Source organism: Pseudophryne corroboree, chromosome 6, assembly GCF_028390025.1.
Source record: "Pseudophryne corroboree isolate aPseCor3 chromosome 6, aPseCor3.hap2, whole genome shotgun sequence".
NCBI classification, from domain to species: Eukaryota; Metazoa; Chordata; class Amphibia; order Anura; family Myobatrachidae; genus Pseudophryne; species Pseudophryne corroboree.
In genome coordinates this window covers 679,624,999-679,639,842 of record NC_086449.1, presented here as the reverse complement: position 1 = coordinate 679,639,842, position 14,844 = coordinate 679,624,999, and the positions used below count along the sequence as shown (strand labels likewise).

General features: G+C 45.0%; 1 protein-coding gene across 3 annotated transcripts in view; it reads left to right on the top strand.

The window, feature by feature from the left end:
• SLIT3 (slit guidance ligand 3) overlaps window positions 1-14,844 on the top strand; it is a 1,129,203-nt gene that overhangs the window by 1,112,473 nt on the left and 1,886 nt on the right. For all 3 annotated transcript variants that reach the window (XM_063928289.1, XM_063928288.1, XM_063928290.1), the window contains one exon: window positions 5,777-5,982. In XM_063928289.1, the coding sequence (XP_063784359.1) occupies window positions 5,777-5,982 (206 nt within the window). The remainder of the gene's footprint in view (window positions 1-5,776; window positions 5,983-14,844) is intronic.

The following is a 14,844-nucleotide window of genomic DNA, read 5'->3' as shown; positions in this document are numbered from 1 at the left end:
AAGAACATACATCTTATAAATACCCCTGCGGCCAATAAACACGAAGACTTGAAGAAAAGTGCATTGGCTCTGTAAGTAAAGGGGCTGATGCAGAGTGGCAGATGCACCCTACAAGTTTTTGTACTGCGTCGCTCTGGGGCTGTGTGTACACAACTTCCGGCAAGGCACAATCATACACAATCATACACAACTCAGTTGCAATTCCACTTGCGGAGTAACTGGAGTAACAGAGCACTCTTACATAGGTTAAGTTATTAGTCAGATCTGTTTTCACAGGAATCGGGCTGGTGTGAATGCTGATACTGACAATAATAGAAACATAGAATTTGACGGCAGATAAGAACCACTTGGCCCATCTAGTCTGCCCCCTTTTTTTTATTCTTTAGGTAATCTCAACACTTTTTGAACCTTAATACTTTGTAAGGATATTCATATGCCTATCCCAAGCATGTTTAAATTGCTTTACCGTCTTAGCCTCTACCACATCTGATGGGAGGCTATTCCACTTATCCACTACACTTTCTGTGAAGTACTTTTTCCTTAAATTTCCCCTGAACCTCCCCCCCTCAAGTCTCAGTGTATGTCCTCGAGTTCTAATACTTCTTTTCCTTTGAAGAATATTTCCCTCCTGAACTTTGTTAAAGCCTTTGGTATATTTGAAAGTTTCTATCATGTCCCCCCTTTCCCTTCTCTCCTCCATGCTATACATGTTAAGATCTTTTAGCCTTTCCGGGTAAGTTTTGTGATGTAGGCCATGCACCATTTTAGTTGCCCTTCTTTGTACACTCTCTAATGTATTTATATCCTTCTGGAGATATGGTATCCAGAACTGGACACTGTATCCCAGATGAGGCCGTACCAATGTACCAATGACCTATACAGTGGCATTGCTACTTCTTTTTTCCTGCTACTGATTCCTCTCCCTATGCAACCAAGCATCTGACTTGCCTTTCTCATTGCTTTGTTGCATTGCTTTCCTGCCTGTAAGTCACTTGAAATAGTGACTCCTAATTCCCTTTCCTCTTCAGTAGTTACCATTATAATACCCTTGATACTATATTTAGCCTTTGGGTTTTTGAGACCCAAGTGTATGATTTTGCATTTTTTAGCATTAAACTGTAGATGCCATGTTCTTGGCCATTTTTCAAGCCTAACCAGGTCATCAATCATTTGTTTTACCCCTCCTGGTGTATCTACTCTGTTGCATATCTTTGTATCATCAAAAGATGATGGCTATGAAAGCAAGCATAGGGTTAGGGTCGCTCGGATCACACAGATGCATATAACCCTGGGCGAAAAACATTTTTCTTGGTACATGCAAACTGGGTGCAGTCATGGGTGACTTGCATTCAATGTGCGTTGACCCCAAAATGTTATGACCAAAGATTGTCTTTGTTTAGTTGTATTGCTCTCACTTTCATAGGTAATATAAGCGTAACGGGTAAGATATGTATATATGTGTTTGTGTGTGTGTGTGTGTATATATATATATATATATATGTATATACACCTCCCCTTGGGTGCGGCACTCCGGGCTTAACAAATGCACGAGACGCTTGTAATCAATTAACATTTCAGTATTTAAACTGTCATCAGAATAACAAAGCTTAAAACATTACATACCTTTTATAGAACACCACAGTGCCTCAGGCTAGCCGGAGCGGGACCACGCACCCGTCCAGAGGCGCCTAAAAATGACGTCATTCCGTTGCCGCAGCCCCGGAGTGTCAGTGCCATCATCATAGTTACCACAATAAACACGAAATCCGTGCATACAAATCTGGGCTGAAAAGAAATAGAAACAGTAATAACAGATGTTTGTACAAAAGTCTGAATCTACACTTACTACAAACTACATACCAATACATGTACCCCTAATCTGTAATGTAAAAGCTGAGATGGTAAACGTTAGTATTAATATAATAGGCATCGCCTGGTAGCCTAAGCTGTCAATCTTCAATGCCATAATGAAAAAATGGTGCTAGACCTTATAAGAAGCAACTGAGGGAAATGTTTTCATTTAGACCCTTTGGATGTACAACCAAAGGGTCTAAATGAAAACATTTCCCTCAGTTGCTTTTTATAAGGTCTAGCACCATTTTATATATATATATATATATATATATATATATAGCCTCAAACATGCAGAAATATTAACGCTATTAATTTACAACAACTATCTTCCTCTCTGCAACCACTGCTCTCACCAATTTGTACATTCACCTCTCCTGAGACTGCTGTATCACACCTTAACTAAACTGTAGAAACAGCACTTGATGAAGTGGCCCCGACTTCCCATTACACTCCACGTAGACTTAGATGTCAACCGTGGCACTCTAAATACACAAGACACCTACAAAAACTCTCACATAAAGTAGAACGCCAGTGGCGTAAATCTTGTAGTTCAAGTGACTTTCTCACATATTAGACCGTGTACCACTCTTATCGTAGTGCTCTGGACACTGCCAAACAAACATATTTCCAATCTCTCATCTCCGCTCAAGCCTCTAACCCAGTGTTTCCCAACCTCGGTCCTCAAGGCACACCAACAGTCCTGGTTTTAGTGATATCCAGGCTTGAACACAGGTGACTTAATTAGTACCTCAGTTATTTTGATTTAACCATCTGTGCTGAAGCCTGGATATCACTAAAACCTGCACTGTTTGTGTGCCTTGAGGACCGCGGTTGGGAATGCCTGCTCTAACCCCAAGCAACTTTTTAATACAGGTAAATCACTTCTTGTCCCTCCCTCCCTCACCCAACCCACCAGCCACTATCAGTGCGCAAGATCTTGCATCCTATTTCAAGGACAGGATTGATAAAATCCTAAATAAAATTAAATGGTATTCTCTTCCACAGCTCGTGACCTGCTCAATTCTCTTCCTGAACCCTCTAGCACCTTCTCTTCATTTGATCCCACAAATGAAGTATCTGCACTCTTCTCATCTGCCTACTCTACTACCTCTCGTCTTGATTCTATACTCTCACAAATTAGTAAAACTAAAATCTGTAATCTCTCTCTGTCTACTGGTATCTTTCCTTCTCTGTACAAGCATGCAGTGATTACTCCCATTCTGAAAAAACTAAATTCTGACCCAAACACACTACTTATTCTCCTTGATCTCTCTGCTGCCTTTGACACTGTTGACCACTCTCTCCTCATACAAACACTACAATTCCTAGGTCTTCAAGATACAGCCCGTTCTAGGTTTTCATCCTACTTATCTAATCACTCCTTCAGTGTTTGTTTCTCTTATTCCACCTCGTCTTCGCTACCTTTCTCAGTTGGAGTACCGCAAGGCTCAGTCTCAGGTCCTCTGCTTTTCTCTATCTATACCACATCTATAGGCAAACTCATCTGCTTTTTCGGATTTCAGTATCATCTGTATGCAGATGATACTCAAATCTACCTATCCTCCCCAGATTTGTCACCATCTGTATTGGGCCATGTCACTGAATGCCTTTCTGCCATTTCATCTTGGATGACATCTCGCCACCTCAAACTTAATATTTCCAAAACAGATTTAATTATGTTTCTACCGGCCAATAGTAGTTCCCAACCTGATAATCACTGTTGATAACTCAGCAATCATCCCTACCCCACAAGCTCGCTGCCTAGGTGTCATTCTTGGATTCTGAACTGTCCTTTCTTGCCCACATTCAATCTGTCTCAAAATCATGTTACATATATCTAAGAAACATATCCAAAATACGCCCATATCTTATACAAGACACAGCAAAAACTCTTATCCATGCTCTCATTATCTCCCGCATTGATTATTGTTATAGCCTCCTGACTGGTCTTCCCAAACATAGGCTCTCACCCACTACAACCCATTTTGAATGCAGCTGCAAGGCTAATCTTCCTCGCTAGATGTTCATCATCTGCAGATCTGCTCTGTCAGTCCCTCCGTTGGTTACCGGTATTCTACCGTATTAAATATAAAATACTTTTACTTACATACAAGGCTATTAACCAAACTGCACCAACATACATCTCTTCACTCATCTCAAGATATCTTCCTTACCGACCTCTTCGCTCTGCACAAGAGCTGCGTCTCTCATCCACACGTATTACTTGTTCCCACTCAAAATTACAGGACTTTATCTGGGCTTCACTCACTCTGTGGAATGCCCTCCCACGCACAATAAGACTCACCTCTAGTCTCCAATCCTTTAAATGTTCCCTGAAAACTCACCTCTTCAGACAAGCTTATCATATTCCAGACCTACCCACATAACCTCCAATGCTTCCCTATCTAATTACATCCTCTCTGTACAGTACACATAACCTCACATATTTTGTCTTTCGTTACTCTCACACCCTCCTGACCCTTTGCCAAAATTGCTGGGTGATCATATCATACAACCCACTAAGAACCTAGCAACATCTATCCTTGTGTATCAATGCCTATTTCCCTATAGATTGTAAGCTTGCGAGCAGTGCCTTCCTACCTCTATGTCTTTCTGTTTTTACCCAGTTTTATTCTGTTACTATTGTTCTAATTGTAAAGCGCAACGGAATATGCTGCGCTATATAAGAAACAGTTAATAAATATATATTTATATATATATATATATATATTTAACACCAGTCAAAAGTTTTAGAACACCTCCAATCTTTCTACTATGAAACTTGAACATTGTTGTCGTGAGTTCTTCCAAAACTGTTGCAGAAGTTCCCACAAATGTGTTGCACTTGTAGGTTGCTTTGCTTACACGGGTGTAGTATGGTATGCCGGTGGCCGGTCTCCCGGCGACCAGCATACCAGCACCAGAAACCCGACCGCTGGCATACCTTGCGGGCTCGCTGTGCTCGCCACGCTGCGGGCACGATGGTACGCTATTGTTCTCCCTCCAGGGGGGTCGTGGACCCCCAAGAGGGAGAAAAAGTGTCAGTATGCCGGCTGCCGGGATCCCGACAGCCGGCAAACTGAAGACCACCCGCTTACACACTTCTGTCCATTTTATCCCAAACCAGCATAATGGGGTTAAGGTCTAGAGACTTTGGTAGACATGCCATGATTTAAAGTCTATGGTCATGTTATTTTCCTCTAAGGCAGTTCTGACATAACCTAGAGGTATGTTTGGATTATTATCTTGCTGTAGGACAAAGTCTGAAATGTAAAAGGGGAATGCTATTAGAAACATTGCCGCTTTAAATTTTGGGCACTCATAAAAAACAAACAAACAAACAAACAAACAAACAAACAAACTCAGGAACCGTCCTATTGCCTAATGAGTGGTGTACAAAAACCCTGCATCAGCCCACAATACCTTCCAGTCTTCAGTAATCTACTGGCGGTGCTTCATGGCCCAGACAGGTCTCTTTTTCATTGCTGGAGAACAACTGTAGGTTCTTAGTTTATTACATGTTCCATAACAAATGCTTTTTATTTAATTTAGTTATATTTCCGTTTTTGTTTACCAAAACTTTTTTTCACTATCTAGCAGTGTTAATAAAAACTGGAAAAAGAGGCTTTCTGAACAGTTTGACTGTTTGTATAGCCAAAGCATTTGACTGCCTGCTTTAGATGGTGTATAAAAAACACAAAGTTGATTTACCTGTTATTCTACCCATATGGCAGCACTGTATATCTATTCCAATATGATTGCACATATTGACATTATAAAATGTTGCTCAACAAGTATTGCTATTATTATTATTATTATTATTATTATTATTATTTTCATGAATTATTAAAGTTAGGACTAGATCAGTCTAACCAAATGAAAGCCATGGGGACTTAGAGATGTTTTCTGTTCTATATTTTAGGTGTGTGCATGGTTCTTGTGTTCCTGCTGAGAATGGTTATACATGCAAATGTACAGAAGGCTACACTGGAATGTACTGTGACAAAAAGAATGAGACCAGCGCCTGCAGAAACCTAAAGTGCAATCATGGACAGTGCCACCTCTCAGAGAGTGGGGAACCATCCTGTCAGTGTGATCCCCACTTTACTGGCGAGCACTGTGACAAAGGTGAGCCATCGTATCGTATTAAAGAGTTTCATGCAGTTTGACTTGCAGCTGTCTGCACTGGCCAGGAGGGTGAAGACCATCTAGATCAGTGGTTCTCAACCTCACGTTTTCCCAACAGGTCATGCAGTGAGGATTTCTGTCTGTGGAAGCAGGTTGGATAATTACTGACCTAGCAAATTAGATTAGCTCACCTGTGTATGATTAAAGAAATCCACAAAACATGTTGGTGGTACTTTGGAGTTGGGAACCCTTGCTCAAGACCTTAGAAGTTCCATGAAGAATTAGAAGCAGTAAAGTACTTTTTCACTAAGTACTGCCCACTTGCAGATTACATTTGCAATTGCTGGGGGTTAGTTATGCTGAGCATACATTATACAAATATCTCGGTGATCCGCCTGATATCTGTGGAGTGCCCAGATAATTGTACTGTGAATGCATAAGGCTGATCCGACAATATTGATGGGTCGGACATGCTGAATTGTCCACCATGTCCGTCCGATGCAATATTGTAAAAGTTGTAAGTGCCCGCATAAGGCATTGAATGCACAGACAGGAACCAACATGTCATGTGTAGGGAGGCCAATCCCGGGCCGTTTTTTCAATCCCGGGTATCGGGATTGAAAAATGGTCAATCCCGGGATTCCCGGGATACCCGGGATTGGCTTTCAACTGTTTCCGGCCATCCCCCCCGATCCCGGGATTGGCCTCCCTAGTCACGTGGCAAGACACTGTGAAATATCTCACAGTGTATGCCCCTGATATCTGATGGGTGTAGGGCTGCCTGACAGGAATTGTATATGACTGTGTATTCCCAACATTACAAACAATGCTCAAAGATGCTAAAATTCCTTAAATAATTTCAGACAATCAGACACACTTCATTTTCTAACTTGTACTAGACAGATACAACTAGGGTGTCTGTGTTGGCTATGGTTTCAGTAAAAGATTGCACAACAACCAATCATTACTTAGATTTTATCTGTCTAATGCAAATAAATGGGAAGTAGTTACTTTGTTGATCTTAATACTATTGACAGTCACTATGACAACAGCATGATATCGATGGGAGATTGCTGACACTGTTGTAATGTTATGTAAAGCCTTGTAATGGTGTTAGCATTATGTTTAAAGTCATGGGCCCTCATTCATATCCTGAAGGATCTGCAGCGCATGCCGCAAAGTACTGATGTACTTTGCGCAGGCGCCGGACCTGTACTGCATATGTTCAGTACGGGTTTGCGATAGCAGACGCAGGATGGCAGTCAGATGCTGTTTTTGGGGTGGGGAGAAGGGCTGTGCTTAAAACTGAGGCATTTTGCCAGAGTGAATGAATTTTACAACAAGACATTCTAAGGATGAAAGGGCAAGACATATGTATTTGATACAAGGGGGTAAATTTACTAAGATGGTAGTTCTATTTAAGATGGGACGTTGCCCATAGCAACCAATCAGATTCTATTTCTCATTTATCTAGCACCGTCTAGAAAATAATACCTGCAATCTGGTTTCTATGGGCAACTTCCCATCTTAAATAGAACTCCCATTTTAGTAAATGTATTTGAATTTGGTGCAATATATTGTTAAATTTACATTTGATAGCATACATGCTCAATTATTCTAAATATGGATTTATTTGTGCAGTAATTTTGTTATATTGGAGAAGTAAAAAATAATATACCCAAGGTTTAAACTCTCCACGGCTGATGCACTCACACTCCATGCACACCCACTTATCTAAATAAATAAATACACGGACCACTGTAATTGCTGTGAAATGGGGTCAGCTTTTTAATGAAAGTGTTTAAACTAACTATTTAAGTTTAAGTTAACTAAAGTATGGTGGCAGGATAAGAACGGCCTAGCGTAAGCAAACATTAACTGTAAGAACCAGGGCCAACTGCCCGACAGGCAAGGAAGAGCCAACTGCCACCTTTTTTGCCCATCCGACTCGCCAAGGCAGGGCCAACCACCCAAGCCTTGTGGGGACAACACCACAAACCGATGTGGCCATCTGTCCACATCAGCATCGACTTGAGGCAGCAGTTCAGCCATGTAGAAGGAGAAAGGAGGGCCCACCTGGTCCAGTGATGCCCTCCGGTCCGCCACTGATTGTCCATGCCCAGACTCCTCCCTGACTGAACTGCCCCCCAGGGAAAAATTTACCTATCCTATCAGGAATTACACATAAGCCGTTCTGAGACCGGCCAACTCAAAGGTTTAACTTAAAAACCTGCGCCGCCACCATACTCATCCAAATGTCATCCACAAACCTGTACATACCCTCATCCGAGAGATGCACACCATCACCCCGGAACAGAGCGTGATCTCTATAAGATATGTTTGGGTGTGAAATGATACGTCCACCAGAAGCCACCACAACGTGGCCAACAATCGCGTTCACCCTTCTGCGTACCAAATCTATGGCACCCGGTCTCTCAGCACCATGCCAGATCAAACATGGAATGATGTCCGACCACCAGATTCTGAAAAAAGGCCATTCTGCAATCAAGTCCAGCAATTGCTGCCTAATATCGCATCTCAGGTACAGAGACGACCTGGATGTCAAATCGTTGCCCCCAAGATGTACAATGAGGAACAACGGATAGCCGAACAAATCCACGGCCTTATTCAATCTCTGTCGGAATGCCTTCCAACGCATTCCCCTCCTACCTATCCAACCCAGAAAAAAGGCTTCAGGGTGACATCCGCTGCAAACAATGATTGAGCCGCCCAATAAACAAATGAGTGACCTATCACCCAAATGAATTGCTCGTCTAAACGCACCCCTGTAGAAAAAATGATTAACAACATTAATAACCAACCAGTCAGAGAAAACTCAAATGGAAAAGCCAAGCAAGCAACATCTAAGCGAAAAAGGGGGACCTAAGATGGGCAACATACCTAACCTGACCAGAGGAAGGGACAGGGAGAGTTGCGGCATGGGTCTCCTAACTTGACTTGAGGCAAAAAACGCAAACTTCCATCAGCCGGCAGAAACCATAATTAAAATTGATGGTAAACAAAAAAAATCCACAAGACCCTCACCTAATGGTGATGAGTGGCTACTCCTCAAGTTAGGTTGCGCCGACCAGGTCAACATCTGATGTATCTATGAAATACCCCAGATCTCCACCTGTCCAGCACTCGGATATCGCTTATGGACCACCCTGCCGCGGCGTCAGCCGTAGCATCACCGATACTGAAAAGAATGAGTGCCATAAACACCCGAAGATAGACCCAAGTAGAAGATGCAGTGCATCAAGACCCACCCAAATTGCTAAAGGGTCAAAGGAAACCCGTCAGCATGAAATAGACAAGAACATCAAACCCCCATAAGTCTCCGCCATGGTAACAGGACAAATCCTGCGATCCGAGCATCGACCCATGGAGACCCAGTGTCCTCTACCAACCGGATCTGTATTGGACCGCTGCACCCGACACCACAGAGCATCTTCGCGAATCACCACTTGTGACGTCAGCAAAGACAAAACTGACCGCCTCGTAGAGGCAACCAATTCACCCACCCTGAACGCCCCGTGGAATGCCACGGCAAGAGCCAAATTGAACAGTGCAACCTCAAAACAGCGCAAACTATTGATAATGCCTGCAATAAATGAAAAAGCATGGGACCGTCAATGGGTAATCGTGAATCCGGAGGGGTGGGGCCGGAACGCACCCAACCCTTAAGTACTGTCAAGAGAAAAAAACGACTTGGTAATATCCTGTTCCCCTCATAATTGAAGGAAATACGATATACCCGCCAGTAACTTAACGACATACGCCCTGGACTTAACCGACCCGTACAAATCCCAAACAATGTTACACTCTAAGCATCGTAGGACAATCTGCGCCAGAACCCTTATAACAGGAAGTGACGTTGAGTGCTGCCGATTAATAGCATGCACAATGCCCAAATTGTGTCACAAAAACACCACTTCCCTGTTATTCAGCCTAGCAGACCATAGCTCCAGCACCTCCATGATCGGAAAGACCTCCAACAGTCACATGTTGTTCACCAGACCCTCCGTCACCCACTCAACTGGCCAAGGGGCCACACACCAAGCACCATGAAGAAAGCCCCGAACCCGGCCGCATCTATATAGAGCTGGAGAACAAGGGCTGGAAATCGGGGGGGGGGGGGGGGGGAACCCAAATCCGCACGCCATTAAAACTAGCCAAAAACGCATCCCAAACCTTAAGATACCTCCAGATCTCACTGGCTAGCCTAATGTAATGGTGCGCACACCGCACTCCTACTGTTGCCCTCTCCAGCTTCCTGAAGAAGATCTGCCCCATTGGGATTACCCTGCAAGCCAGGTTAAACAAACCCAGAAGCGGTTGGGCCTGTCTAAGAGTGACCTTGCCACTAGCCAATGCCAGCAAGATGCCATCATGCAAACGTGAAACGTTTTCCGAGGAAGCCAAAACAGGCCAGCCAAGGTATCAATTTCGATATCCAAATAGACAATGACCTCTGTAGGTCCTTCAGTTTTATCAGCAGCTATGGGAACTCCGAAAGACCGAAACAGTGTTTTGGCACTCTCCAGAAGCTTAGCGCAACGCGAGGAACCTGCTGGACCCACTAGAAGAAAATCATCTAAGTAATGCGCAACCCCAACTTCTCCCGAACTCTGTTTCAAACACCAATGCAAAAATGTACTGAACCAGTACAAGATTGTGCATTCATAATATGCACAAGAGATCACACAGCCCATCGGGAGACACTTATTGATTTAAAAGTCATCGTCAGGCTGAAAGCCCATATATCGAAACACTGATGGGTGCAACGTCAGTAAGCGAAAAGCCGATCCAACATCCAGCTTACACATGAGGGCTCTGTTACCAATAGATCGTACAATGTCAACGCTGACTCGAAGGACTGATATGTAACGCTACAGAGAATGTCATCTATAGCATCGTTCACTAAAGAGCCCACTGGAGAAGACAGATGTTGTATCAGCCTTAACTTACCAGGGGCCTTTTTAGGTACGACCCCCCACCGGGGAGAGCATCAGGCCGTAAATAGGGGGCTCCACAAACGGACCTGCCATACGTCCCAACGCCACCACAGCCATTACTTTGTCGCACAACACCATGGGGAATTCCTTCGCAGAGTGCAACTTACCGGACGAGCCAGCCCTAACTTCCCTATCAACTGGCAGAGAAAAACCCACCAAGAAACCCAACCTAAGAAACTCCGCCGATGCACGATCAGAGTAAATGTCCAGCCAGCCTAACATTTACCCCAAATGCACCGGAGTGGGGGATCTACTTAGAAGTGGCCACCACGGGACTGCGGCTTTGCTGACCAGCTGCGCCCCTGCCCCCACCGACCGATCGAGTGCAATCTTTGATCGGGTGGGTGCCGCCACACCGAATACAAAGGTGCCGAAACTTGCATATCACACTCAGGGAACATTGGCAATTATTAAATGCAAAACATTTCCCATGGTCTGGACTCGAGCCGCCAGACCTACCGGTGACCGCCTTAGCCGGCGCACTCCAAGGGCCTCGACTCCCCCACCACACCAGACCAGCTTTTTCAGGCGACTAATCATGATGAATAACATCTACAAACAGCTCGACATCTTTTTTACCCAGGTCCATCACCTCGTGTCCGTGCTGTTTGCGACGAAACTCATCATCATAAGTCCTCCAGACAGCACCCTGCAATGAAAGTCTATGGATAAGGAACATATAACGCACTACATTGATGTGCTCATCAGGCCATGTTTCCAGATAGCACGCAGTAAAAACGTATATGCCCCACAACCAGTTATGGTAAGACATGTTGCCTCCTCAGCTGCATTACCCTTCTTCCTGGCAGCCGCAAGCGCCTTTTTAGTTTTGCATGTTAAAGCAAAAATATTCACATACCTGCCTCTCCTAATTAGGTCCTTCACTCTCGGACACAGACCCCTGAGCACCGCAATGTTAGTACAGCGCACCTCATCGGACTGGACGGACTCAATTGACATGCTGGAGCTTGAAGACCAGCGCCACCTCTTAGCGCCCCTATGTCTGGAAGTCCATCTATGGTCCCTTGACGAGCCAGATGAATCAGACGGAGTCGAAGAAAGGTCAGCCCCCTCCCGACCCCTCCTGCACCGTCTACGCTTGTGCCTGCTGATGCTTCAGAGCGATCTGTAGCACACACTGATGAACCATCATGACCGGACTCGGAACCAACCCAGTCAGGGTCAGCGGAGGACTCCCCAGACCCTCCCGCAGCTCCCTCAGTCCAAGAAGCCCTCTCGCTGGATATGGCTACCTGCGCACGATCTATGACGTCCTCTCCAATCCTGTGCATGACACCTGCAGACATAGGAGAGGAAACTGCCGACATTACAGACACATTGCCCACACTGGGGGCATTAGACGACCCGCCATCGGCTGAACTAAACGGGTGGTTATCACCCCAACATCAGTCACATCCCCGGAGAACTCCCCACCTGGCCCAGTGGTAAGGAGAGGGACCAATGCTGACACTACAGAAGCGCAAATGGAAGACACCCCTGCAGTGTCCAATCTCTGTCCCTGGCCAGACTGCGCCCCACCCTGTAGCCTCCACGCGCCGCGTACACACCTCACGCCTGCCAAGTGACCTGACCACCTCCGCATAGGATCAAGGATCCAGAAAAGATGGGCCAGTACCACCCCTATTACGTGAGGTAGGTGCATACACTCTCATTGAGGCTCTATCCAAATCTCCCTGCAGCGGCTCCAGTTCCTGAGAGGAGCTGCTAAAACTATCAGCTGCTCCCTCACTGTCCTCAAAATGGTGCTGGCGTCTAACCCGCCTGCACGCCCTAGAATTGTCAGGGCCTCCTACGGGTGAACCCCGTGTCCTCACACTACCACTGCCACTGACAGCCCTGCCACTGCCCTCTAACAGGCCTCCAGTTCCCAGAGCCGAAAATCCGTCACGGGAGACTAAGCTCTTCCTCCCAGCCATGCAACTGTGAGGCGGATCCCTGCTCACCCCAGCATACACTGCCACCCGCACCGCACTGCTGACTCCAGCGCCTCTCCCCGCCCGGGACCTGCGACCAGCGGAAGTCTGACCACTGCTGTTAGTGCTCAGGAAGAGGGAGCCGCCATAAGCCACCAGACTGTGCCCGCATCCCACAGAGCCAGAGAGGCCGCATATCGCGACCCAATCCCGGGGACGTCCACGGCCCCTTACCCCAGTCTCAGCCGGTTCGCTAGCGCCCGCAGGGGAAGCCCGCAAGCTCGCGACCGGAGCCCCCGCTACTAAGCCCAGCCCCGTACACGCCACCCGCCATGACAGCCGCCTCAGCACCCGTCAGGTAATGGGCAGGCAGCGCCACAACTCTGCGCTGCCTAGCCATCACTCACCAGGTACAATCAATGGTACAATCAAAAGAAAGGAGGACAGGGGAGAGGGGAGAGACCAGTAAGATAAGCAAATAAAGTAGGATAAAGATTCAGTAAGAAACAAACAAAGAGAAAGGCAGAAAAGAACAAGCTTAAACAGAGAGATCAAAGGGTGAAAATCAGTCAGAAATAAAGAGAAAGGCACACAAGCTCAAACAGTATACTGTAAAACCTCGGTACTTCTCTGTCATAACATCTCAGGAGAAAGAGACTGATTCTCTAACAACACCCTAGCTTAACTTCACACAAGTACAACCCTTTCTAGATAAACCAATCACAGTCCCCTAGCAACTTGGTTTAAACACTCCCAATAAAAAGTTAACCCCTGGTGTGCCTAAAGGAAGCCTGAGTACACATAGCCTGGAGGTTTATGACACTCCTGTCATATATTAATGCCCTCTATGTTCTTTCTTTTCTAATGTATGGTTCTGGCGCACAGAAGGCACAATCCCTTAGTGAGTAGGTTTAGATCACAGCAAAATGCGTGGAATACATTTAAAAGTAAGCTATTTTTCTACTGCTAGATTCTATGAAGAGTGGTTTCTATGCCTTTGTCAGTCAGCAAAGATTAACTTAACATATTAATTTACTTTTATAGTATAGAATTTGCAAGCCTCACAAATTTTTGGGTTTTCACTGAACAGTGCTGATTTTAGGAAGTCTGTCTGAAGGGTCTGTGGCCTATCAATAAAGGCTATAGGGAGAGATGTAGCCAGTACTTTCTGGGCTCCATAGCAACATTTCAAAGGGGCCCTGTCCCAATGCTTTTAGAGAAATACCTCTCAGCAGTTATTACATTTGTTTGCCCTATATTAGTGCCAGAATTTATTTTATAGACCATAGTAATGGCCTAGTTCACATTATGTCACATTTTTCTGGCTGCCAGAACACATTATGCAACACAGTACCCCAATTCATGTTATGACATACAGGGTGGAATTCAAATGTTTGAAAAGTCGGTTAGTTGTCTGTTTTTACCTGTCTATTAGATAGGAAAAAACAGACTCCCAACTGACTTTTCAAACATTTGAATCTCCCCTAAGGTGTCTCCAGATCATATTATGCCACTTTACAGTGCCCCTAGTTCATATTATGCCACATTTCAGTGCCCCTAGTTCATATTATGACACATTACAGTGCCCCTAGTTCATATTATGCCACATTACCAGTGCCCCTAGTTCATATTATGCTACATTACAGTGCCTCCAGTTCATATTATGTAACAGTATAGTGCCCTCTTGGACATTTTATACCACATTACAATCAGCAGGTCTAGGGGCTAGATATATTGTAAACCCCAAGCAAAAGTTTGCATCATCCAATGGGGAAACATATATACATATATATGTATCTTTGACAAGGAAGATGGGCCTCTCTCAGCTCTGGGCCCCATAGCAGTTGCGCTCCCTGAACTTATGGTTGCTACGCCTTAAATGGCAGAAGGGGGGCATCTTTTTATATTAC